Source organism: Tupaia chinensis, unplaced genomic scaffold, assembly GCF_000334495.1.
Source record: "Tupaia chinensis unplaced genomic scaffold, TupChi_1.0 Scaffold000250_1, whole genome shotgun sequence".
Lineage (NCBI taxonomy): Eukaryota > Metazoa > Chordata > Mammalia > Scandentia > Tupaiidae > Tupaia > Tupaia belangeri.
Window position 1 is genome coordinate 2,801,873 of NW_006159730.1, and position 27,120 is coordinate 2,828,992.

The following is a 27,120-nucleotide window of genomic DNA, read 5'->3' on the forward strand; positions in this document are numbered from 1 at the left end:
TAATTTGGTGCTTTTAATATGACATAGTTTATGTTAGAACAAGAACACAGGGAAGACCATAAGACAAGAACAAAACCTTTAAATTGTTAAAACCAAATGCTTGGTTTGTGAGTGCAAGTGGTGATCACTATTCTAGATGAATCTGTGTAATGTTTCCTTAACCAAGTTTTTCCTTATTCTCTTTAAAGGTTTGTTTTAAACTGTTTTCTTTTTCTCCTTACTCTTTGTCCCTATCCTCTTAATTGATTGATTGATTGATTGATTGTTAGGAATAAAACAGTGTTTGGGCCAGCCAGTTGCATGGCAGTTGAGGCAGCTGAATTCCACATGGCCAACTATGTGGTTTAAGTCCCAGATCTGGTGACCTGAAAAACACATGGGGCATGTTTGTGTAGTATCTAAAGTCCTAGAAGGAGGGAGGGAAAAGTGAAGGAGAAGGGATTGCGGCATGATTGTCCCAATGGGAGGATGATTTTTCACGTCCCCTGTCTCTCTGTCCCTGGCTAGCACACATACCCTCTGGTAAAAGTTTAAAAGAAAATGAGGGAGGGACCAGCAGTTAGCGCAATGGCTATGTTGTTGGACTCCCATGTAGTCGACCACAGTTTGAGTCCTGGACCCAGTGGCTTAAACTCACACAGGGTGCATGTGCATGTGTGCCCAAGATCCCAAGAGGAGAATGGAGAAGGGATTGCGGTGTGGCCATCCCCCCTGGGGGGTGATTTCTTGCGTTCTGTCTCTCTATCTCTCTCTGTCTTTCTGGTGAGCATACATGCCCTATAGCAAAAATCTCTCTGAAAAAAAAAAAAAAAAAGAAAAAGAAAAAATGAGGGAAAAAATCAAAACAGTGCTCATATTTATAAATGTTAACTATAGTTATGTGCTTAGTGGAGTTAGGAGTTACACGTTAATTTTAAAAATTGAAAAGGAGAGCCAATAGATGACATAGAGATTAAGGCAGCTGGATCCCACATGGCTGACTGTGATTTGAGTACCGGACCTGGCAGCTTGAAAAAAACACTGGGTATGAGTGCATGTGTGCCCAGTATCCTGAGAGAAGAGTGGAGGTGAAGGGATTGTAGCATCGCCATCCTTTGGTAGTTGGGGGGTGGTTTCTACCTTTCCCTCGCTCTTTGTCTGCCTCTGGTGAGTGCACATGCGCTATAGCAAAAAATCAAAATATAAAGCAAGATAGGGTTGGCAGGTGGTATGGTGGCTAAGGTGCTGGACTCCCACATGGTTGACTGTGGTTTGAGTCCTGGACCTGGCAGCTTGCTTTCCCACTTTTTCTGTCTCTCCAGTCAAATTAAAATAATAACAGTAAGTGAAATAAATAATTTGAAAATAAAACAATACAAATATTTTTAGTTGAAAAGGCTACATAATATGCTCAGTATAGTAAGTTCTCATATGTTCTAGATACTGTATTAGGTGCTGTGTGAATTCAGTAGCATAGCAATTAACTTTAAGAATTAGAGCATACCTAGAATTAATAGGTATAGGTTAATTTACCCAGTGACAATAGCTTCTTTGTAGTACTACTATTAAAATTTTAATTTTTTGTTTTCTAGATGGCTATTGACCAGGCCCACAGACAGAATGTCTCCTCTCTTTTTCTCCCAGTGATTGAATCTGTCAATCCCTGCTTAATTCTAGTGGTGCGTAGAGAAAATATTGTAGGAGATGCAATGGAAGTCCTAAGGAAAACAAAGAACATAGATTACAAAAAACCACTCAAGGTAATTTGACATTTTCTTCTGTGTAATCAAGACCTCTGTTCAGAAGCAATGTTTCCTTGCAACTTAATAAATAAAATCATGGGGGCCAGCAGATGGCATGGTGGTTAAGAACCGTGGATTCTCATATGGCTGATCATGGTTTGAGCCCTGCACCTGGCAGCTTGCCTACTGAATTTCTCTCTCTCCATCTCTTTCTCTCTTCCTCTCTAGTGCTCTCTCACTCTGTCCTTCTCTGGTCAAATTTAAATTAATTAATTAATTATTTGAAATCTATAAAGCCACATATATATAATTTTTTAAAAACTATTAACTGCTAAGTATTAATTAGTAATAAATAGCACACTATAGGGTCTCCAGAATACTTTTGTTTCTTCATAACCTGTTCAGTGTTTGCATTATGCTATTTTAGGTTATATTTGTTGGAGAAGATGCTGTTGATGCTGGAGGAGTACGCAAAGAATTTTTCTTGCTCATCATGAGAGAATTGTTAGATCCTAAATATGGGATGTTTCGGTATTATGAAGATTCCAGGCTCATTTGGTTTTCAGATAAGGTAAAATTTCCAAACATCTGAATTACTTCTGTGTATATACTTATGTTTAAATACCTGTATCTATCAGCTTAACTCAGTAAATTGAGTTATTGCTCTGTTCTTCACATACTACATTCAGAGATCTGTTTTGTTATAATTTGAAAAATTAAAAAATTTTGGACTTAGAGTTGTCAAAACCCATTAATGCCTCTCATGTACTTTTGACATGTTTCCATTATTCTTTGAGATTTCCTACCTTTGGTATGAAAACTGTGCCAGGCTCATGTTATGTTTCCTCTGCCCCAGCTGTTCAGTAGATCTATCTGTATTTTCTTTTAAAGAATTATTTTATTATTTTTAGAGAGAGAGTTTTTTGCTATAGGGCATATGTGCTTGCCAGAGAGACAGAGAGAGAGAGAGAGAGAGTCAGAAAGCAAGAAATCACCCCCTGGGCGGATGGCCACAGCACAATCCCTTTTGCTCCATCTTGTCTTGAGATTTTGGCCACCCATGCACACGTGCCCAACCATCTTGTCTTGAGATTTTGGCCACCCATGAATTTTGTGCCCAACATGAATTTTAACCCTATAGATCTGGGACTCGAACCATGGTCAGCTATGTGGGAGTCCAGCAGTGTAACCATCGCACCATCTGCTGGTCCCTTTATTATTACTTGTTCATTTTGCTGTAGAACAAATGTGCTCACTGAGAGAGACAGTGGGAAAATGGGAAAGCAAGCCACCAGGTCTGGGACTTGAACTATGTTTGGCCATTAGGGAGTCCAGCGCTTTCGCCACACCACCTGCCAGCCCCCAATATATCTATACTTACAGCTATATGTATATGTTGAAAACATGAAATCAGACTGATCCCTCTGATTCTACTCAGAACATAAAAGAGTTGACTTTAGCTTTCTCCCTTTTCATATTGTATATATAACTTTCCCCCATTGAGAAACTTTACTGCCATTGTCTTCAGCATATTTTATTCAGTCTCCTTTGTTTGAAACCAGTCTTTGGGCTGCACTACTCAAAAGCTCAGCCTCGGTCATAGTGGACTACCCTCTGGGAAAATGTGAAATAGTGGGATGTTACCTGTGGAGTTTTCCATAAATTCCCTTTATTGTATTAAGTAAATTCCCTTCTGTTCTGGGGTGCGCATGCATGCATGCCCAAAATCCCTAGAAGAGAACAATGAAGGAATTGTGGCATGGGCCTCCTCCCTTCCACCACCCCCCACCATGGTTTCTCACTTTCTCTTTCTCTCTTCTCTCTCTCTGTTGAGTGTACATGCCCTACAGCAAACTAAAAATTAAAAAAGTTTTTTAAAAGCATAGATTTATTTTGGGGCAAAAGAATTTTGAAATGTGAAGATTTTTCCCCCTTTTTAAAAGTATTTATTTATTTATTTATTTTAATTCGACCAGAGAAAAACAGAGACAGAGAGAGAGAGAGAAGGAAAGTGAGAACGAAACCCACCAGGTCTGGGACTTGAACCGTGGTTGGCCATGTGGGAGTGTCCAGTGCCTTAACCACCACACCACCTGCTGGTTCCCAAAATGTAAAGGTTTTTTGTAATGTACTTTTTTTTTTTTTTTTGGAGAGGTTTTTGCTGGGGCACGTGCGCTCGCCAGACAGAAAAACAGAGAGACAGAAAGCGAGAAATCACCCCCCAGTGGGGATGACCATGCCGCAGTCCCTCCTCCTCCATTCTCTTCTCAGGATCTTGGGCACACATGCACACACGCTTGGCGTGAGTTTTAAGCCACCGGGTCCGGGACTCGAACCGCGGTCGACTACATGGGAGTCCAGCAACATAGCCATTACGCTAACTGCTGGTCCCTGTAATGTACATTTTTTCATGAACTTTAAAACACTCCCTCATATTTCAGAGCTATTATTATGCATTTAATGCTTGTTTATCTTGTTGATCCTTTTGTCAATATGTTTTCATCTCTTATAATAATTTTTTCTGATTAACGTATTTTGTCTGTTCTTGGTTTAATCACCCCAACTTTTTTTGGAGAGATTCTCACTATAGGGCGCATGCGCTCATCAGACAGACAGAGAGAGACGTAGAGACAGAAAGCGAGAACTCATCCCCCAGGGGGGATGGTCACACCGCAATCCCTTCTCCTCCATTCTCCTCTCGGGATCTTGGGCACGCACGCACACGCGCCCGGCGTGAGTTTTAAGCCACTGGGTCCGCGACGCAAACCACGGTCGACTACGTGGGAGTCCAGCGACATAGCCATTACGCTAACTGCTGGTTCCCCCCAGCTCTCTTTTGTTACTGTATTTTTGAAATATCTTTTTTTTTTTTTCACTTAAACTTTCAGCTTATTTATGTCTTAGATTTAAAGTAAGACTTGTCAAAGTATATAGTTGGATCATGTTTGTTTAATCCATTCTGTCAGTCTCTTTATTTCAGAAAAGGGAAAAAAAGTAATTGATTGTAATAAATTCCATTAACATTTAAATTAATTATTGATAAAGAAACCCTTAAGCCATTTTGCTATTTTTTAAATTTATGTACATCTTTGTTCATCAATTACTGCCTTTTTAAACGTGGATTGCTTTGCTAATGTACTCTCCTTTCCCTTATTTCTTTTTCTGTATATAGTTTATTTTCTTAGTGGTTGCCCAGGGGCTACATTAACTTCTTTAAATTAATAACAATCTAGTTTGAATTAATATCATTTCAACTTCAGTAGTATATAAAAACTTAGCTGTTAAAGAGCTTTATCTTGGCAACAGCAGGTGGCATGGTGGTTAAAGCACTGGACACTCTCATATGGCTGACCATGGTTCGAATCCCAGACCTGGTGGCTTGCTTGCTCACTTTCCCTTTCTCTCTGTCCCTCTCTGGTCAAATTAAAATATATGAATGAATAAATAAAATAAAATTGATGATTTAAAAAAAGAACTTTATCTCCCCTGTTTAGTTTGTTGTTAACACAACTTTTATTTTTGTGTGGCCACTAATACACATTTATGATTTTATGCATTTGTCTTTCCATCACATAAGAAAAAAGTGGAGTTACAACTCAAGCTTACAGTGATAATGGATTTTATATTGATCTGTGTAGCTACCTTTACTAGAATTCTTTTTTTCTTTGTATGGTTTTATGCTACTATGTTGCATCCTTTCATTAGCCTGAAGGACTGGATTATTTTCTGGAGGGAAGTTATTGAACCAGCAGAGTCTCTCAATTTTTGTTTATCTGACAGTGGGTTGGTTTCTCTTTTATTTTTGAAGGACAGTGTTCCTGGATATAGAATTCTTCCTTGACAAATTTTTGCCTTCTGACATTCATAGTTCCTAACAGGAAATCAGCTGTTAGTGTCAATAAGGAACACTGGTATACAGTGAACTGCTTTTATGTTATTTGATTTTTTTCTAGTGGTCAGAGTGTGCATACACTCACCAGAAAGACAGAGAGAGAGAGAGAACACCCCTCAGTGGGATGTGTCGTGCTGCAAACATTTCTTCTCCATTTCTCCATCCTGTCGGGATTTGGGGCATGCATGCACATGTGCCCAGTGTGTTTTGCAAGCCGCTGAGACTTGAAATGCAATTGACCATGTGGGATCCAGCTCCCTTAACATTAGACTTTGGGACTGGCCCCTAGTTGACTTCTGGCACTTGTACAATGTGCCTCAGTGTGGATCTCTGAATTCATCCTGCCTGGAGTTTGTTGTACTTTTTGGAATGTGGATTCATGACATTTATCAAATTTGGGAAGTTTTTTACCATTTCAAGTATTCTTTCTACCCTTTTTTTTGGAGAGATTTTCGCTATAGGGTGCGTGCGCTCGCCAGACAGACAGAGACAGACATAGAGACGGAAAGCGAGAAATCACCCCCCAGGGGGGATGGTCATGCCTCAGTCCTTTCTCCTCCATTCTCCTCTTGGGATCTTGGGCACGCACGCACACGTGCCCGGCATGGATTTTAAGCCACTGGGTCCGGGACATGAATCGCGGTCGACTACGTGGGAGTCCCGCGACATAGCCATTATGCTAACTGCTGGTTCCCCTTTCTACCTCTTTCTCATCTTTTGAGACTCTCACTCTGTATTTGATGGTACACTTGATTGGGGTCCCACTGGCCTGTTAGGCTTTGCTCATTTTTCTTTTTTCCTTACTTTTGTTCCGCAGGCTGATTTTATTTATTGTGTCTCTATCTGATGAGGTATCATTATCCTATTTCTTTTTATACTTCTTAGTCTGTTTAGCTCTTTGAGCAACTGTCCTTAAGACAGTTGATTTTAAAACTTAGTCTGCAGCCAGCAGGTGGCGTGGTGGTTAAAGGTGCTGGACTTCCCACATGGCTGACTACAGTTTGAGTTCTAGACCTGGCAACTTGCTTTCTCATTTTTCCTCTCTGTGTCTCTCTGGTGAGTATGTATGCCTTGTAGCAAATTAAAAACAAACGAACAAACAATAATGATAAATAAAAATAATTATTTAAACAAACAAAAAATCTTGGTCTAATTAGTTCATTATCTGGGCTTTCTTGGTGACAGTTTATATTAATGTTTTTTTCTTGTGGATGAGCCATATCTTTTTGTTTTTTTGCTTGTCTTATAAATTTTTATTGAATACTGGACACTGAATATGATGATGTGAATACTGCGGAGATCATGTATTTCCCTTTAAATTGTATTTTTGTAAAGTCTATATTCCTTATGTGTGGCTACTGAAGTCTATTCTTTTAGCATAGTGGTCAGCTTGTGATTGACAAAGATTATTTTTAATTCCATAAGCCAAAGGATAAAAGAAAATTAAATATTTTCTCAGTCTTTACAGTTTGACTCTGTCTTAGATACTCCTTCATTGTTTAGCCAAACTATATTCAAATCTGACTTAGCCTGCACTTCTCACTTGCACAGTTTCTAAAGATCAGTCAAAGATGAGAGCTTAGGGTCTTCTCAGTTTGCTTTATTTTGTTTTCTCCTTTCAATTGCCAGAGGTGTAGTTCTCTGATGCATTTGCTAGAGAGAGGAATAGGGAGAAAGAACTCCCAGTGAAGCGTGGTCATACCACAATCCCTTCTCTTCCATTTCTCCTGTTGTTTAGATTTTGGACATGCATGAACACATGCCTGGTATGTTTTTCAAGCTGCCAGGGCTAGGATTCAAACCACAGTCAGCCACGTGAGAGCTAGCTTCTTTAACAACTAGGCTACAGGGTTACCTCCCACCCCTTTTAAATTAAATTTCTTTCTCTCTTCTGTGAGTGAGAGACAGAAAGACAGACACCTCCAGTACACAGCCCTATTGCACTCTACTCCCAATTCAGTCAGTCCCAGACTTCGGGCATGTGTGCATCCATCGTGTTCAAGGTCTCCAGATAGGATTCTGGAACTCTCTTGTGGATAAGCCTCACAGAGTGATGCGTTACTTCTACTTTATTGTCCAGCTCCCCTCAGGTCTTTCTGAGCATGCATTTACACCTAGGCATGCATCTGACCTCCTAGGTTCCCTGCTAAACAAACTCTAGAACCTATCAAATCCTTTATTCTATTTTCCAAATATCTCCTTCTCCAGCCTCTTCCTCCCCAGGCTTTTCAGTCTATCTGTTGCTTGCTCCAACTGTTATTCCTTGATCCTGGAAGCCTAGGGGGTCTATACATTTGCCTTTAAGTGCTTTTGACAAGCGCTCCTCACCCAGGAAACTGCTTAATCACTGGGGGAAACGTAAAGGCAGGCGAAACAAAGGCAAGCTTTTGAGTTGATCCTTCAGAGAGCCACTGGACAGGTCAGAAAACATAGCCCTAGTTTTTTGTTTGTTTGTTTGTTTGTTTTGTTTTATTAAATAGGCTATCATCTTATGGCTACCACCTTTCTGGGGAGTGAGGCATGGTAAGCAGGTAGCTTAAAGTAACAGTGCTGTCATAACCAAACTGAGCAGCTTCATCATTAAGCATTCAGCTAATTGTACGTTTTTTATTAGTTTCTAGAATTCCAAAAGAATTGATTTTGATAGTTTTGCCATATTACTCACTGTTTATTCTTTTTAAAAATTTTGCCAGATGATGCATGTGGTTGCTGGAGTGAGACCAAAAGACAGGAGAAAGGGAAAGCAAGAAAGCACACCCCCATGGGAAGTGATCTGCAATTCATCCTCCTCCATCTCTCACTCCTTTGGGGATTTTGGGGGGCGCTTTCGCTCTCTCTCTCTCTACCTTACTCCTTCTCTCCCTCCTTTTCTCCCTCCCAGTGTGTTTTTCAAGCTGTTGGATCTGGGACTTGAACCATACAGTCAGCATGTGGGATCCAGCTGCCTTAACCACCACAGCACTGGCTGGCCCTTATTGTTTTTCTGGAAAGATGGAACTTTGAAGTTCCCTAATCTGCCATTTTCAGTGATACCATTGTATTGGGGATTGGGTAACGGAATCCAGTTCATTTTTCAATGATGTATATACCATCTTTTATTTTAATCTCTCAGAAGATAGTTATTGTTTCTGTTCCCAGCCCATTTTTAATGTTTTTAAATTTTTAACATTTTCCACATTACCCTTTATTTCTCTGTTTTCATTCTTGTTACAATTGGCTCTTTATTCACATTTAAGAATATAACACTGGGCTGGCCCTGCAGAGCAGCATTAAGTTAAGCTTCTGTGCACAGAAAACCAGTCTCACATGACTGACTGCCATTAGAGTCATTGCCTTGGCAGCTTGATAAACATGCCCCAAAGCCCATGGGCATGCATGTCCCAGATCTGGACAGTAGGGTAAATGGGGGAAAAAAATTGTGGTGTGGGGCCAGCATTTGCTGTGTTGGGAAAGGCACTGGATTCCCACATGACCAACTATGGTTCAAGTCCTGGACCCAGCGGCTTGAAACTCATGCCGGGCATGTGTGCATGTGTGCCCAAAATCCTGAGATGATAATGGAGGAGAAGGGATTGCAGCATGACCATCCCCCTGGGGGTTGATTTCCCACTTAACCTCTCACTGTCTCTCTCCAAGGAGCGCACACACCTGGTAGTAAAAACCTTAAAAAAAAAAAAAAAAAAAAGATTGTGGTGTGACCACACCCAGTTGGGTGATGTCATGATTTCACTTGGAGGACAAGTCTTTACTTTTTCTTCCTTATATTTTTAGACCTTTGAAGACAGTGATTTGTTCCATTTGATTGGTGTTATCTGTGGATTAGCAATTTATAATTTTACTATTGTGGACCTCCATTTTCCTTTGGCTTTATATAAGAAACTGCTGAAAAAGAAGCCATCCCTGGATGATTTGAAAGAACTAATGCCTGATGTTGGGAGGTTAGTTGTAAATAGTGTCAAGATTAGGAATAGGGAATGTACAAAAAGCTCTCCAGCTAGGAATAATTATATTTTGTTGTTCTAGTTAAATTTCTAAAATAAACAAATCCTAGTGATTAAAGGGAAATTTCTTGTTACCCAGATGAAATTTTTCTACTGAAAGACTAAATTTTTAGTTTTCAAAATCTAAAAGTCTATCTTTTTAGTGGTTTAACAAGATTTTATAAATATTAGATTATAAATTTTAAGAAGGTAATATTTCCTAAGAGTGGTTAAATGATTTATTTGGATTTCTGATCATCTTCGTCTTTAGCTTGAATATGTAGATTTATATTTATTTAATACCATAAAATGGAATAAAAAGTGTGTATAAATATGGACAGATGTTGAAAATGGGTGGATACATGGCCTTTCTTTTCTTCTTCAACATTGTTTCTAAGTTCGTATGGTACAACCAAATACAATTAAAGGATTTATTAGGAGGGAATGAGAAATATGTACTTATTTATAAGCCAATAGTCATAATGCCCAAACATATTTTACCTCAGAGAAACGTATATATTATTTTGCAGAAGCATGCAGCAGTTACTGGATTATCCAGAAGATGATATAGAGGAAACATTTTGTCTTAATTTTACGGTAAGATAGAAGGAAGTAGGTTAGTCTGATTACTCATTGTCCCTTTTATTTGACAGCTGTGCTTATGGTTTTTATTTTAATAGATGGATTTTTTCAAGAAACCTTTAGCTGACATTTATTGAGCATTTACTGTGTGCTAGTCACAATACCTCCATTATGTCATTTAATCTTCATAACAGTTCTGTGAGGTTATTGTCCTTATTTTACAGATTAAGAAAACTAGTAACAGTCATAAAATGTTAAAGTCATTTTTCATACTCATCTCTGTGGCTTCAAAGCTTAGGTGCTTTATCACTATGCTGAAGATAACTTTATAAATACAAGAGGTCCTCTTCATCCACTTGTTCATTTTTGAGTCTGCAATTATAGGAATGCTTAGAGAAGCAAAAGGTTATTGTAACATAAGACTGTTATTCATGAACTTACCACTTAAAGGTTCATTCCCACGATACATTCCTTTCTGCTTCACACTAATGTTCATCCTTGCTCATCTTATCTTACTGTTGGATGTCATGTCACAATACAAAATGCAAGTATATTATAATATTATTTGGAAAATGCAATCGCAGATCTTGTATAGGGAAGCAAAATTTTGTTAAGGAAGTGAAAGAAATGTTGAATAACCGATCTAGTCCCATGCAAAGCCATTGACAAATGAGAATCGAGCAAAAGCAGACTAGTTGGCAATTAAAGAATAGAAATCAGCAAGGATTGTGAAAAGGGAACAATTTGAATATTATAAGTTACACTCTTGGAAAAATCATAAAACCTCACTTTTCTTTATCTTTTTTTATTTGTGTATTTGTTCGCCACCCCCTGCCTAAACAGTCTTCTTTATGGTTTTGTTACTAAAGTTGACAAAAGATATCTAATACTTTACTCCTGTAATAACCATTCTAGGGTTTACACCCTGTAAGTTCTCAGTTTCAAGTTCTTGACTAACCAAACACTTGGTAACTTAACAAATAATAAGATATCAAACTACTAAAGAGTGTGAAAATTCATATCTGTGGCTTCCACAAAGAAGCTTATGATAGCATAATTTTATCTCAGATTTATTACATTTTATATGTAATGAAAGACAGACTATAATTAAAATATTCTATAAAGTTTCTGACGATGGTTTTTTTTTTTTTAATTTAAATTAATAGATCACAGTTGAAAACTTTGGTGCAACAGAAGTGAAAGAGCTGGTTCTAAATGGTGCAGACACAGCTGTTAACAAACAGAATCGGTAAGTGAATCAGCAGTGTCAGTTGGAGGAATGAGATGCAGTTGATACGTATTTTTTATTTAGGAAACAGGGTACAGTCCTAAGTTTTGACTCAGGAAAAGTCTTAGGGAATAATCTGTCTTTCCCTCCTGAAATCACTTTAAGTCATCAATAAAGAGATGAAAAGATCATAAACAAAAGAACAAATGCAATGGAGAAGAGTCCATAACAAACACATTTTTAGAAGCCAGAAAATGGTGGTAACTAACTTAGCAAGCTGCAACATACGATGAGCTGGAGGAACCAAGAAGGCAGCTAGTTCATGTTGCAGAACAAAGCCTCAGGCACTAAAAATGACACGTACCTTTAGAGAGTGTGTAGGGTTTGCACCAGCAGTTGGCATAATGGCTGTATCACTGGACTTCCACGTAGTTGACCACGGTTCAAGTTCCGGACCAGGTGGCTTAAACTCCCACTGGGCATGTGTGCATGTGTCCCCAAGATCCAAGAGGAGAATGGAGGAGAAGGGACTGTGGCGTGGCCATCCCCCCTGGGGGGTGATTTCTCGCTTTCTGTCTCTCTGTCTCTCTCTGTCTTTCTGGCAGGCGCACATGCCCTATAGCAAAAACCTCAAAAAATAAATAAATAAAAATAAAAAACTATATGGGGTTTGGTAAAATGTAGAAGAAAGGTTGCCTCTTGCAAGAAGCAGTGAGAAACCAATTTCCTTTAGTACGCCAGTAACTTGGCAGCTGCTTCTCTCTAACCTGAACAGATGATTGGAAATTTGCCTTCCAGAGAAAATTGAGCTAAAGGGACTGTGGATTTTAGGACACCTAGACACAGGCACAGACAGGAGCTGAACTGAAAAGAAGATTATATGAGAGTCTACAATTCCTCCCCATTGACAATGTATATGAGAGAATTCTTTTCTGAGGAAACTGCCCAACTTTTTTTTGGGGGGGGGGGCTGCCCAACTTTTAAATGTGACTAGATAGTCAAAGGTCAGTAGACATTTAAGGAAGGACCAAATAGTCAAAAAGAATGGCATGGAAAGAAACTATACATGATGAAAAATAAAACTTCAAAAGAAACCCAACCAAGGTGGCACAAGTGGTAGGATTCTGCTGCATGAGGCTGAAACCACATAGAAGGCCTGGGTCTGGATCCTGGATCAGTCTGAACAGGCCAGTTGCAGTTGTATGTGCCTATAATCTTAGCTAACTAGGAAGCTGGGGAAGAGGATTAAGTGTATAAAACCCAATGAGAGGTACCTATCTCTCTCTTATAAACAAAAACAAACAAATCTTTAAAAGAAACTGAAATCGGGACCAGCAATTAGTGTAACGGCTATGTCACTGGACTCTCATGTAGTTGACTGCGGTTCAAGTCCTAGACCTGGTAGCTTAAACTCACGCCAGGTACGTGTGCATGGGTGCCCAAGGTCCCAAGAGGAGAGTGGAGGAGAAGGGATTGTGGCGTGGCCATCCCCCTGGGGAGTGATTTCTCACTTTCTGTCTCTCTGTCTCTGGCGAGTGCAAACGCCCTATAACAAAAACCTCTCCAAAAAAATTTAAAAAGAGAGAGACTGAAATCTTTATCCTCAGAATTATAAGAGTATTCATATGTAGACTATAAAAGTGAAATAAGAGGCCCAGCCACAGTGGCATGCTCAATATGCATGATTCTGGAAGCTATGTGGGAAGGCTCCAGGTTTGTGTCCTGGTCAGCCTGAACATGCAGGGTGTGCTCATGGCACACTCACCATCTGGTTGGGTACCAGCCTGAGGGGAGAATCACAGTATGAAAATCCTTTTGAGGGTGCCCCCACCCCTTTTACTCATGAGGGGAATAAATAGACTTTTTCTTTTTTTGGAGAGGTTTTTGCTATAGGGCACGTGCGGTCGTCAGAAAGACCAGAGAGACAGAAAGCAAGAAATCACTCCCCAGTGGGGATGGCCATGCCTCAATCCCTTCTCCATTCTCCTCTCAGGATCTTGGGCACGCACGCACATGTTCTTGGAGTGAGTTTAAGCAAGCCACCGGGTCCAGGATTCAAACCACAGTTGACTACATGGGAGTCCAGCAACATAGTCATTACGCTAACTGCTGATCCCAAGACTTTTTTTTTTTTTAAGAAGGTTTTGCTCACCAGGGAGAGAGAGAGAATGTGAGAAACCGCCGCCACCACCACCCCCCTGCAAGGGGATGGCCACACCATAGTCCCTTCTCCGTGCTCCTCCCAGGATCTTGGACATGCATGTACACACCTCCTGGTATGATTTTCAAGCCACCATGTCAGAGACTTGAACTGCAGTCAGCCATGTGGGAGTCCAGCGACATAACCACTATACCATCTGCTGGCCCCTCCAATAGACTTTTATTTATTTATTTATTTATTTATTTTTGGAGAGGTTTTCGCTATAGGGTGCGTGCGCTTGCCAGACAGACAGAGACATAGAAACAGAAAGCGAGAAGTCACCCTCTGGGGGGATGGTCACGCCGCAATCCCTTCTCCTCCATTCTCCTCTTGTGACCTTGGGCATGCACGCACATGTGCTCGGTGTGGTGTGAGTTTTAAGCCACCAGGTCCGGGACACGAACCGCGGTTGACTACGTGGGAGTCCAGCGACATAGCCATTATGCTAACTGCTGGTTCCCTTATTTATTTATTTTTCTTTTCTTTTGGAGAGGTTTTTGCTATAGGGTGCGTGCACTTGCCAGAAAGACAGAGACAGAAAGCAAGAAATCACCCTCCAGTGGGGATGGCCACGCTGCAGTCCCTTCTCCTCTAAGGATCTTGGGCACGCACGCACACGTGCCAGGTATGAGTTTAAGCCACTGGGTCTGGAACTCAAACTGCGGTCAACTACATGGGAGTCCAGCGACATAGCCATTACACCAACTGCTGGTCCCTTGATAGACTTTTCTTATACCAATGAAGAGTGACCATTGTAACGGGCTCAGACATAAGGACTCCTGATTACTGTCATCTAGCAGTGCCACTCTCTCTACTGCTTTTTAACAGAATTAGAGCAATATACAACTATTAAGCCATCCAAGATGGACCACATTAGGATTTAGCTGCAATGCTAACCTCTAGTTGTCTTGATGAGACCATACTGTGAAAACATGTCTCAGAAGATGCCGTAGTGCACAATTTTAAGTTCAGAATCACAAAGGCAGAGACAGTGAATTCTTTTTCTTAACTTTCCTGAAAGATTTTTTTTGATGCTTAGTTTTCTATTTCTATGGACCTGGGTGGGGTTTTTTGTTTTCCCTCATAAGGCGCATGCACTTGCCAGAAAGGAGGGAGACAGAGACAGTAAGAAGGAAAGTGAGAAATCACCCCTCAGTGGGGACGGCCATGCTGCAGTCCCTCCTCTACTCTCCTGGGATTCTGGACATACATGTAGCACTTGGTCCTATCATAAGTTCCAGGCCGCCAGGTTTGGGACTCTAACCACGGTTAGCTATGTGGGAATCCACCACTCCACCACCTGTTGGCCTCAGACCTAATCCTTTTACCTAGATATTTTTCTTTTTTTTAAATTCTAAACTGCTATTTTATTAATAATTTAATGACTCCACCACAGTACCAAACTATCCCCCCAAATGGAGTTCAAATTTGATAAGAACATAAACCAATGTATGTGACTTTCTGGAGTTATACAAGATAGGCAGCAGGGAAAGTTACCCTAAACCACCATCGGATTGCTTGGGTCTCACCTGCGTGAATGGATACTGAAAGGAGAAATCTACATGCATCACTGAACTTGAGGACTTGTTTGGGGCCTCCAGATTCATTTCTGAGTTTTTGTCCTTGAGTTCTGGACAGCTGCTCATAAAGTTAGAACATGTAGTCATCCCATTCAGGATGACCAAAGGCCCAACCTCCTACTTTCTATGGAAGGATGCCCTAAAGACACCCTAAAACCTTAGGGGGAAAAAGCAGACCATATACAAAAATCTAATGAGAGTAGATTCAGACTTGTAAAGAATAACACTGGAAGCTAGAAGATCCAGATTCTGGGATCATGTTATTTTAAATTTACAATTTGATATCCAAACTATCAAGTATATGGTCATATAAAAGCATTTTCATATATGCATAGTCTTCAGAGGGTTTACCTTTGATGTCTTTTTCTCAGGGAGTTAGTTGAAGATGTGTTCTACCAAAACAAGGACTTAAACCAAGAAAGAGAAAGGCCTAGGATCCAAAAAATAAAAACAAAACCAAAAAAGATCCAATAGAGAGAGAGGCAGAGGATTCCTTATGAAGGAATTCTCTGTGTAGAAAATTTAGAAAGATCTAACGTAACCGTGGGGTAGATCCGGAGGATGGAGGACTCCAGGAGAAAAGTAGCTGATGACTCTCTCATGTATTTGAGTGAATCTAGCAGAGATTGGCTTATCTGTTGGGAATGGCATAGCTGAGTAAGAGAGGGAAAAGAAAGAACTGGAATACTCTGCAGCTTAAATGTGAGTAACATTTATAATCATGAAAATGTGAACAAAGAACACAAAACCAAATTGTGTGTGTGTGTGTGTGTGTGTGTGTGTATAATGGAAGAGGGAGTGGGACTGAAGCAAATGAAAGATTAATTCCCACCTTTTACAGTAGGCATTCATTAGAGAATACTTAAAACAGAAAACCAAGGAATAACAGTAGAAATGTGATGTCCCAGACTTGAAGGTAAATATGACAAGAGATTGCAAAAGGAGTTAAATAGTTGCCTTTGTACAGCCAGAATCTCTGGTGAAGTGCAAGACAGAGCTACTTTGTTCCCTCCTATTTTGTTACAGTCTTCAGGCAATGCTAGTTTAGAGGTTGTTGCCAGTTAATGAACATAATCCTGATTTTGATACTTAGACTCTGTGTAATTTTAGGTGAATTAATTGATGACTTCATATCTGTCTTCTTTTCCATAAAATGAAATGATAAATTGTACCTACCTTAGGGAGTTATTTTGAGGATCAGGTACAGCAATAATTTTTAAAATACTCAGAATAGGACCTAGCACATGTACGTACTCAGTAAATGTTGGCTGTTAGGATTATTACTATTTGTTATTTTTAAGCTATGCATATATCTTATTTTGATAAAAAATCAAGGTATTTTTAAAATGTTGCAGAAACCTCTTAGGTCCTTCTAGCTATCTTTGTTTTAATCTTAATTTTGAAAAACTTTGTGATCTAGATTTTTCTGCTCTAAAAATCTGTATTTTTGTGGCCGGCAGGTGGTAAGGTGGTTAAGGTGCTGGACTCCCACTGGCCAACCATGGTTCAAGTCCTGGTTCTGGTGTCTTTAAAATCATGGTAGGCCCATGTTTGTGTGTATGCCTAAAATCCCAGGAGCAAAATAGAGCAGGGACTGTATGGCCATTTCCCCTAAAAGGTGATTTCCCTCTCTGTCTCTGACAAGTGCATACACCCAATGGCAAAAACACCTCAGAGTTTCTGTTGTACTAATTAAATTTCTTTTAACAGTGTTATTTTATATGATTGCTTAGCTGAGCTGAGCAATAATTTTTAAAATTTTGACAATAAATAAGATCTAGCCATTTTCACTTAATTATTATAGATGAATTTAACTTTCTAATTATAAAATTATATTATCACAAAATTGTTTTTTCCTCATCATAACTTATTGGCTTATGATATGGGTTTTCCTTAGGCCCACCGATTTTATGTTTTACTGTGGTCTCCTTTTTTTTTTTTTTTTTAGAGAGAGAGAGAGAGGTTTTTGCTATAGGGCTCATGCCCTTGCTGGAGAGACAGAGAGAGGCAGAAAGAAGCGAAAAGTCACTCCCCAAAGGGAATGGCCACATCGCAATCCCTTCTCCTCTTGGAATTTTGGGCACTCTCCCACACACCCAGCCTGAGTTTCAAGTCGCTGGGTCTGGACTTAAACCATGGTTGACTACATGGGAGTCCAGCAACATAACCATTATGCCACCTGCTGATTCCTACTGTGTTCTCCTTTAACTTTTATTTTTGTCTTCCTGGTAAATTTGGGATCATTTTACAGCTTGCTGAGAAGATAGAGATGATTAAATTTACCAGTATCCCATTTGCATGATCATCCTTTATTATTTAGGAGATGAAATATTGAAATCTTAACTACCTATTATTGTTTGACCAGATAGCTTTACCAGATAGCTTTATAAAAATGTTTGTGGCTAGCAAAATAGAACAAATTGAATAAAATTGTGGTTTTAATCACTGGATAAAGTACAGTTCTTTACAATTTCCTTGTGCACTTTCCTTGTGTGCTTCCTTGTGTATATATGTCCTGTCAAAGAGCAGGTGTACTTGTGAGCTTTAATGATTATCCTAAAAGGATGCTCAATAATTTCTCTTGTGTATTTGTTTGTGAAAATAAATTTTGTTCGGATTCTTTGGATCCCAAGGAAAAAAGTCTGTTATCTTTCAAATAGTGTAAATCCCAAAGCTATTTTTTTTATCACCTGGTATTTGTGACACTCTTTTTAGAGATGCAAGAGTGGTGAGCTATGGACCAGTAAGTGGCATGGTGTTTAAAGGCACTGGACTCCCACATGGCTGACTGTGGGTTGAATCCCATACCTGGTGGCTTACTTTCTCACTCCTCCCCCACCCCCGCTCTGTCTCTCTCTGGTCAAATAAAAAATAATAATAATAAATGAAGTTAAATAAAGTAATTCTTTTTTTTAAAAAAAGTGGTGAGATATATAAATCCTCAGAAATTTTTAAATATTTTAAGATAATTTCGTAGCCATTTATATGCTTATGACCATGAGGAAGTGATGTTTTTCCATGAATAATGGCCTAAGAGTAGCTGAGAGCGCTTCATGGACATACTTTATTTTGTGTAGAAAGAATAATGGGCTTCTCCTTAACGACTTTGTTTTCTTCGAAGCATCCTCATATTTTGTTTTATGGATAAGTATCAAAAAGTACAGGAGCGGGACTAGCAGTTAGCGTAATGGCTATGTCGTTGGACTCCCATGTAGTCGACTGCGGTTCGAGTCCCGGACCCGGTGGCTTAAACTCACGCCGGGCGCATGTGCGTGCGTGCCCGAAATCCCAAGAGGAGAATGGAGGAGAGGTGCGGTATGGCCATTCCCCCTGGGGGGGGTGATTTCTCACTTTCTGTCTGTCTGTCTGGCGAGTGCACATGCCCTATAGCAAAAATCTCTCGAAAAAAAAAGAAAAAGTACAGGAGCACTCGAAGTTTTAATAAAACCATATTATTTGTTTTTATAATCTGTGCATATGTGCTTTTTCATTTCTAGGCAGGAGTTTGTTGATGCATATGTGGATTACATATTCAATAAATCAGTGGCTTCTTTATTTGATGCTTTTCATGCGGGATTTCATAAGGTCTGTGGAGGAAAAGTCCTTCAGCTCTTCCAGCCTAATGAACTACAAGCAATGGTTATTGGCAATACAAATTATGATTGGAAGGAACTAGAAAAGGTAGGGAATGACAAATCTATGACATTGTTAAATAGGCAAAAGAATAATATGACTTATTGGTAGAAATCGTACTGTTATGTATTTTCCATTTTATATAATCACTGTCATTTTATTAGAAAATGTTATTTAACCCTTCTTACTCCATAGTAAAGAAGTTGACATAATATAAATTTTACTTAACTATCTTTACTGTTGCTTCTTTCTCCACCAAAGTGTTTTAAGTGCCACAAGGGCAGAAGTTTTGCCTTTTTGGTCACTGCCCTATTCTCAGCACCTCAAAGAGCACTTACTACTTAAAACCCTGCTTGAAGAGATCATTAATAAGTTAATTCAATAAGACAGGATATTTTGTAAAATGTATTGTAATGTATTTTGCTTAGTATACTTTGATTTTTTTCCATTGTTGATATGATTCCTTACAATTTCATCGAATATAATTTGTAGCCTTAAATGTTCATTCTTATTTAGAACTTTGTACATACGTTCGTAAAACCACTTCGAGGATAAAATGAAAAAAAATTTTGCCATCCTTTCATCTCCCACTAACATGCTCAAAGACTTGTAATTCAAACAAGTTAAATTAATTCCAGGGCCAGTAGATAGTATGGAGGTTAGGGCAGCTAGATACCACTGTACCTTTGAGTCCCAGGCATGGCAGTTTGACAAGTATGGAGGATGGGTGTGTGTGCATGGCCAAAATCCTGAGAGAAGAATGGAGGAGGAGGATTGTGGCATAGCTATTCCCCTGGTGGGGTGATTTCTCACTTTCCTCGTTTTGTTTTTAGTGATCATACATGCCCTACAGCAGAGCTAAAAAAATAATTGCCAGAAGTCAAACAATTTTCTCCCAAACTTCTTCATAAATAGTAGTGGCTTGCATATTTGAATTATTTAGAGTACAGTGATTGGGATAATTATGGCTAAAAGAAGGAGCATTTAGCCAGCCAGTGGCCTGGGGGTTAAGAGAACCAGACTCCCTGTGTGGCCAACTAAGTAGTTGGAATCAGGGCCTCGCCAGTTTAAAAACATGCCAAAAATGGGGAGCCAGCAGGTGTTGTGTTAGTTAAGTTGCTGGACTCCCACGTGACCTACCGTGGTGCAGGTTCCAGACCCGGCAGCTTGAAAATCATACCAGACGTGTGATTGCCCAAAATCCCCAGAGGAGAAGGGATTGCAGCCTGGCCATCCCTCACAAGGAGTGATTTCTCACTTACCCTCTCATCTTTCTCTCTGGCCAGCCCATATGTCCTATGCAAATAACAATGATGATAATAATAATAATAGTCATAAATAAATAAAAAACATTCCAGGAACCATGTGTATATGTGCCTAGAATCCAGACAAGTTAGAGAAATGAAGAAGGGATTATGGCATGACCACACCTCATTGTTGAATGCTCTCTTCCGCTCCCTCTGTCTCTGGGAAGCACATGTGCAAAGCAAAACCAACCAAACGAACGAACAAATGCGGGCAGTAAAGCCCAAAATCTATTAAACCTCTGCTGGATACCTAATATTACGCAAGAGATTAGAGAGATGTTTTGCTCTCTAATGAGGGAGCTGACATTAAGTACTTAATTGGGTTGTAATGAAAGAAAGAGTAAGATTTTAGTGAATGTTATATAAGGAGGAACTTCAGCTAGGTTAGTATAGGAAAGACTTACCATTTGGTGAGCTTCACAGGTAAGGAAGGACTTTGTTCATTAGTTTCCTCACAACCGGAAACTCTAACTGCTAAAACTCATTGCAGTAGTCCCCCTTAGGCAGTTTGCCTTTCTGCATATTCAGTTACCTGGGGTCATCTGGGGTCTGAAAATATTAAATGGGAAATACCACAAGTAAACGATTTCTATTTTAAATTGCACACTATTTGGAGTAGCAAGATGAAATTTCCTTCTGTCCCACACCATCCCGCGTGGTACACGAATCATCCTTTTGTCCAGCATATCAGTGCTATATATGCCACCCACCCATTAGTCACTTAGTAATGGTTTTGGTTGTTTGGTTGCAAAGATATGGTATGGATAGGGTCTGGTGCTCTCTGTACTTACAGGCATCCACTGGGGTTCTTGGAACTTAGCCTGCATAGATAAGGGGAGACAACTATATATATTTTTGAATGAATCAATTAATGAATTTTAGGGCACATTTAATCTGAGCACTGAAGGGTAAGTCGAAATTAGCCTAGTGAACAAAGAAGGAGGGATGTGTCCAAGTGGTCTAGGCTGAGAGAACAATTTGCAAAGTCCCTGATGCTGAAAGGAACTTGCTGCCTACAAACAAAATTAAAGTCAGTGTGGCTGGATTTTACAGAACCCTCCACAGTGTAAACTAGTTTCTTTCTCTACTTAAACCCCTTCTTGGGGCTCTTATTTTTGAAAGGAATGTATTAGTTCTATTGCTGCAAATTATCCAGAACCTTACAGCTCAGAGGCTTCAGTATAGCACTATGAGGTCCTCTCGACCCAGGATATTTCAAGTATCTTCATGACACGACAAGTGGCTCCCCTCAGGACGAGTGACCCAAAAGAGGGGCTGATGTCCCAGAGTTTTCTGATCTAGCCCCAGAAGTTATATATGCATTCCTCATATCTGTAATATCCTAATGACCACAGGTCAGCTTCATTCAGAGGGGGAGAGGACTCCACAGGGAGGCAGGAGGCAGAGCTTATTGGGTGCTCTTGTGGAAACTGACTACCACAGAAAGGTATTAGTGGTATTCTTAGTACCTTTTTTTTTTTTTGAGGAGGAGAAACTGTAAAATACTGGGTTGTTGGAAAAGTCATGATGCATTTTTGCATAGAAAAATGCAAAACACCATGACTTTTCCAACAACCCAATAGTTTGATTTCTATTAATGAATATAGGAAAAAAATTTTCATTGTCACAGATAAATTCTCTATAGAACTTTAATAATCTCACCATTATTTTAGCAATTCTAATTTATCCTTATCTGGATACTTACTCTTGAAGAAGCTAGTACAATCCTATCATGATCTTTGAAGTGTTGGGAAGGTATTTTTGGTAATTCATATTTTCTTTCCTTCCAAATAATAGTTCCAAATTACAAATGTTCTGGAAATGGTGAGTTATCAGCTGAACTGCCCAACTTTCATATTTCTGAAACATGTTAGCTTTGTGTAATCAGCAAGCCAATTTGCCAGATTCGTGACAAAACTAATATTCCTTAATATTAATAAAAGGTTATGTATGTTTTTAGAATACAGAATACAAAGGAGAGTATTGGGCAGAACATCCTACAATAAAAATTTTTTGGGAAGTATTTCATGAATTACCACTGGAAAAGAAAAAACAATTTCTGTGTAAGTATTTTTAACTAATACATTTTATTAGAAAATTACTCTCATAGAAAATTGATTTAACATTGGTTGGGTTAGGTTTTATTTTTATAGTATAAATCCTTTAAGAATAATTTTTTTTAAAAAAGAAAAATTTTTAATAAGCAAATCTGCATTAATTGCATGTGTTTTCTTGTCTTGAAGGATAAATTCAGTTAGCCTCCAAAATAGCTTTAGTTCTTGAAAGTAAAACTGTGGTTACAAACAGGATTGTAGAATTCTTTTTAGAATTTCTAAGATGGTGTGTAGAGCATAGCTCTTTTCTGTATTCAATATCCATTTTTTCTCTTTGCTTCAGCACCAAATCCTTGGGAATTTCCATAGAAAAAAAGAACTTTTCTTTTCCAGGCCTTTGTTTTCCATTTATGAAATAGTGTCTCTCAGTCTTTCATTTGTTAAAATCTGTATCTTAATTGAAATTTGTCAGAATTTATGTATCTAAATCAGCTACATCCCCTTTGGCTCTCTTGCTATTTCCTGCCAAGAATATTTTTGTCAATCTTTTTTTAAGACTCTTGGTTAAATTCTTTTCCATAGCATAAGGATAGCAAGTTGTTATTCTTTGTAAGCAATTTGAATTTTGGCTGCTCACTAACAGCAGCAGAAACAAAATGAAAAACCAAAAACACCTTTTGGGTTGACTCCATGGCCTACTGGTCAAGGGACCAGAATCCCACATGCCTGACCCCAGCTCAAATACCAGCCCAGTGGCTTGAAAAACATGCCAGGCACATGTGCATGTGCGTCTAGTATCCCAACAGGATGCAGAAATTGGAGAAGGGGTTGCAGGGTAACCACGTCCAGTTGAGAGGTGATTTCTCCCTCCCTCCCTCTCTCTGGCCCAGGGCATGTACCTTCTGGCAATTTTTTTTTTCAATGCATTTATCAACTGGTTCTAAATGACTCTTCCCAAAAGAGGAGCTTTTCCCTAACGTTCTTGGTAATTGGCAGTTATTCATTTATTAAATACTAAATACCTCTGTATAACAAGATTATCATGATAAAAAAATACTGTGCAAATGTAATTAGTACATATCTCAAAAATCTTATCTTCCACAAATTCCTGGAAGTAGGTTTCCAGCAGAGAGCAAATGTTAATATAAGGCTTTGCTGTCCTGACTGTATGAATACTTGCTACTTTGTGGTGTTACTTTGAAGCCGTTGGCTAAACGATTTTTTTCTTGGCAGTATTTTTGACAGGTAGTGATCGCATTCCTATTCTTGGTATGAAGAGTCTGAAATTAGTCATCCAGTCAACAGGAGGAGGTGAAGAGTATCTCCCAGTTTCCCATACCTGTTTTAATCTTCTCGATCTTCCAAAATACACAGAGAAAGAAACTTTACGCTCTAAACTGATCCAAGCTATCGATCACAATGAAGGCTTCAGTTTAATATGACTTAGGAGTTCAGTTTAGTGCAAAAGCATTAAACTATTTGTGTTTTTCTTGTGGTGATGAATTCAACAAGGTGACACAGGCACTATTATAATTCTTACTTGCAAAATGTTCAATGCTGTGAGTATTCATGAAAGCCAAAAAGTACTAAAGGAAAATGAACAAACTGTTAAATATTAAACTTATTGTACAGAACCATGGATTTTTTTTGGGCCATCTTCCAATAAACACAAAAGTATTGTGAATACATTAAAGTTTTACTAACATGAATTTTAAGAGTTTGCATATTTCAGAAAAGATCTGGCGTGTTGAGTGCATGGAAATGTTGCTTAATTTTTTCTTCAATCACTGGGTGAAAACCTTGGCCTGCAAATAGTCATTTGATTATTTTTTCATTTTGTATATAATGTTAAGTTTTGTAATAAAATAGATATGTTCTGATACCAGTACAGTTTCTTTGGTTGTAATTGAACTGAGCTGACTTTTAAGGGTTAAGAATTATGGCTTAAATATTAACTTTGAGAATTTACAGAGCAAAAAGAAAAAAAAAGCATAGTGGAAACAGAACTATTACTTTTTTGCTATAGAACAAATGTTTGCGAAAACCAAATTACAGATAGGAATTATACTAAATAACTAGCAGTTCTTTCCTCCTTTATGAATCCTGGGATGCTACAGATGATGGGAGGTTATTAATATTAATATTTACTAACAAAGAACTTTGTCTCTGCATTTGCCAGTAATAGAAACATTGGCTACTCTGAGAACCAGTCACTGGGTTAGAGATGTCATGATTAATAGTGCTGCAGATTAGTACGTAGTACAATTTTCAGTGCTTTAGATTTCCTTGAAATTTAAGAAACAATCTTCACAGTTTTATGGTGCTGATGCTTAGTTATCTCATGTTATTAAATTGCAAAAATGAGTTGATGCAATACATGTGATTTTCTGCTATCATGAAAATATTTATTTTTTAGATTTATTTTAAAAAGCCATGAAAACTGTTTAAATAATAAAGATGTATTGGTATAATACTTAAATTTTCACTGGTTATAAGATTCCAAATTCTTTGGATTGCTTTTTTCCATCCCCCATATGCCTGTTCTGTAGAAGCCGGTCTCTGTAATTCTGAAATCCAAAAATACTGAAAAAAATTTTCACCTTATTTTGCAGCCAAACCTTATCAAATTTTTTAGGCCATTTATGGTATTCACTAATGGTGCCTACAGAGTGCTTCATGATATATATGCATAAACATATTCTTTAAAATTCATAATTACAAAATTCAAATAAGACCAAGGGTTTGTATAAAGGATTGTGGACTTGTACATTGTAGTAGCTTATTCTTCTAACAGAGTAAGTACTGGTGAGGTACAGGTGTCTTTTATAGATAAAATCATTAACAGTATTCTCATATAAGGTAATTTTCCTAAAGTCTTCCCTATGAGATTTTTTTTTTTTTTTTGCTATTAGGGCGCTTGCGCTCGCCGTAAAGACAGAGACAGACAGAAAGTGAGAAATCACCCCTGAGGGGGGATGACCATGCCGTAATCCCTTCTCCTCCATTCTTCTCTTGGGCGCTTGGGCACACACCTGGTGTGAGTTTAAGCTACTAATCTACCCAGTCCGGAACTCAAACCACGGTTGACTACATGGGAGTTCAGTAACAGCCATTATGCTAACTTGTTGGTCCCTTCCCTGAGATTTAATCCACATGCCTGATATTTGTTATACCATTTCCCTGTGCTTCCATTCCTTGAGAGTGTTGATACATGCCACCTTTGTATGCTATGAAGCTGATCTGTGAAGTAGCAGTCACTTTGGATTAATAGAATTCTGTGAGCAGACATTTTTTAAAGGACATGGTGGGCCAACAGGTGGCATCATGATTAAGGTGCTAGATTCCCACATGGGCAATTACAGTTTGAGTCCCGGACCCAGCAGCTTGAAAATCATGCCAGGCGCATGTGCATATGTGCCTAAAATCCCACAGAGATTGGAGGGGAAGGGATTGCAGTTTGGCCATCTGCCCTGGGAGGGTGATTTATCACTCTGTCTCTCCTGAGCCAGCACATGTACTCCTGCACCCCAGGCATAGGGTGGCCAGCAGGTGGCATGGTGGTTAAGGTTCTGGATTCCACTTGCCAAATCCACAGTCTTGAGTCCCAGACTAGGTGGCTTGAAATACTAGGCATGTGTCTTTGCCCAAAATGCCCAGAGGAAAATGGAGAAGGGATTGCAATGTGGCCAACCACCCCTAGGGACTGACTTCCTACATTCTCTCTGTTGTCTCTCCCCAACAAGTGCACATGTCCTGAATTGAAAAATAAAAAAAGGATAGGGTGGCCAACAGGTGACATGGTGATTAAAGTGGTGAATCCCGCTTGGCCAACTCTGCGGTTTGAATCCCAAACTACTCAGTGGCTTGAAAAACAGGCCAGGCATGTACACGTACCAGAAGGCACTTGTTTGGTAGAGAGGAACAAGGAAGCACTCTCGGGTGGGGAGTGGTACACTGCAGTGCCTTCATCTGTGCCATCTTGTCAGGATTGAGCACAATGGTGCCCAGCATGTTTTTCAAACCACCAACGCCAGGACTTGAACCACGAGGTCAGGCACTCTAACCAGGCAGCCACACTGGTCAAGGATTCACAATGCACAAAGCCCCACCTCCCCACAAAGTATTAGAAGTGAGGCTCAGACTAGTTTTCAGGTGATTTTTAATAATCAAATTTTTTAGGCCATTTATGGTATTCACTAATGGTGCCTACAGAGTGCTTCATGATATATATGCATAAACATATTCTTTAAAATTCATAATTACAAAATTCAAATAAGACCAAGGGTTTGTATAAAGGATTGTGGACTTGTACATTGTAGTAGCTTATTCTTCTAACAGAGTAAGTACTGGTGAGGTACAGGTGTCTTTTATAGATAAAATCATTAACAGTATTCTCATATAAGGTAATTTTCCTCAAGTCTTCCCTATGAGATTTTTTTTTTTTTTGCTATTAGGGCGCTTGCGCTCGCCGTAAAGACAGAGACAGACAGAAAGTGAGAAATCACCCCCGAGGGGGGATGACCATGCCGTAATCCCTTCTCCTCCATTCTTCTCTTGGGCGCTTGGGCACACACCTGGTGTGAGTTTAAGCTACTAATCTACCCAGTCCGGAACTCAAACCACGGTTGACTACATGGGAGTTCAGTAACAGCCATTATGCTAACTTGTTGGTCCCTTCCCTGAGATTTAATCCACATGCCTGATATTTGTTATACCATTTCCCTGTGCTTCCATTCATTGAGAGTGTTGATACATGCCACCTTTGTATGCTATGAAGCTGATCTGTGAAGTAGCAGTCACTTTGGATTAATAGAATTCTGTGAGCAGACATTTTTTAAAGGACATGGTGGGCCAACAGGTGGCATCATGATTAAGGTGCTAGATTCCCACATGGGCAATTACAGTTTGAGTCCCGGACCCAGCAGCTTGAAAATCATGCCAGG

At 39.2% G+C, this 27,120-nt stretch overlaps 1 protein-coding gene across 6 annotated transcripts in view; it reads left to right on the forward strand.

The window, feature by feature from the left end:
• Nucleotides 1-24,662, forward strand: part of HERC4 (HECT and RLD domain containing E3 ubiquitin protein ligase 4) — a 118,839-nt gene extending 94,177 nt beyond the window's left edge. For all 6 annotated transcript variants that reach the window (XM_006148948.2, XM_006148950.2, XM_006148951.2 and 3 more), the window contains 8 exons: nucleotides 1,572-1,739; nucleotides 2,149-2,292; nucleotides 9,385-9,551; nucleotides 10,124-10,190; nucleotides 11,342-11,424; nucleotides 18,681-18,864; nucleotides 22,084-22,186; nucleotides 23,411-24,662. In XM_006148948.2, coding sequence (XP_006149010.1) covers nucleotides 1,572-1,739; nucleotides 2,149-2,292; nucleotides 9,385-9,551; nucleotides 10,124-10,190; nucleotides 11,342-11,424; nucleotides 18,681-18,864; nucleotides 22,084-22,186; nucleotides 23,411-23,619 — 1,125 coding nt within the window. In that variant the 3' untranslated portion in view covers nucleotides 23,620-24,662. The remainder of the gene's footprint in view (nucleotides 1-1,571; nucleotides 1,740-2,148; nucleotides 2,293-9,384; nucleotides 9,552-10,123; nucleotides 10,191-11,341; nucleotides 11,425-18,680; nucleotides 18,865-22,083; nucleotides 22,187-23,410) is intronic.
• Nucleotides 24,663-27,120: the final 2,458 nt, after the last annotated feature.